General features: G+C 42.8%; 1 protein-coding gene across 1 annotated transcript; it reads right to left on the bottom strand.

Moving 5' to 3' along the window:
• Window positions 1-24: 24 nt before the first annotated feature.
• GO595_004809 (uncharacterized protein) lies at window positions 25-381 on the bottom strand (the record flags this gene model as incomplete). Its single annotated transcript, XM_067917982.1, has 1 exon — window positions 25-381. One exon carries the CDS (start codon window positions 379-381, stop codon window positions 25-27), a length of 357 nt encoding a protein of 118 aa, XP_067775024.1.
• Between the last annotated feature and the right edge of the window lie 140 nt (window positions 382-521).

Raw genomic sequence — 521 nt, 5'->3', positions numbered from 1 at the left:
CGAGAGTATAGCTGAGAAATGAATCTATGTGCCACTGGACATTTCGAACCTTAGTTCGTCCATTCTCGAGTAAACATTTTCGCGAGAATCGTGACTTAGATTATTCCAGCGTCTTTCGATGACTACCCTTAGGGCATGTTGTTCAGCTTTTTTACTACGTGGAGTAGTATCAATGCCCTTCAGGTAGAACACCAAATCGTCTTCTTTCCGCTGAATGTCTAGATACTTTTGTCTCATACCCAGAAGAGTAGACCTATTGGTATGAAAGTACCTCTGATACTCTTGCGCAGTAAACAAGTTACCGGCTTCAGCGGCTCTCAGTGCAGGAATCAAACGCGAAGAAGGTGGAGAAAACTTCTTGGAACTACCATCTTTAAGCATAGCTATAAAGAAGGCTACCGCGTTCTTACAATGACTAAGGTGTTTTGTTGGTTCCCAATTGTTTAGGGGTGTTGGTTCACCCTTTATTCTTTTCCAACAAACACACCAAAGTGCATTGCCGACTCCATTTGAGTCTTCCT

This window comes from Histomonas meleagridis, assembly GCF_020186115.1.
Source record: "Histomonas meleagridis strain 2922-C6/04-10x chromosome Unknown contig_3, whole genome shotgun sequence".
Taxonomy (NCBI): Eukaryota; Parabasalia; order Tritrichomonadida; family Dientamoebidae; genus Histomonas; species Histomonas meleagridis.
Note: the sequence above shows the minus strand (reverse complement) of the source record. Positions and strands in the feature narration are given on the sequence as shown.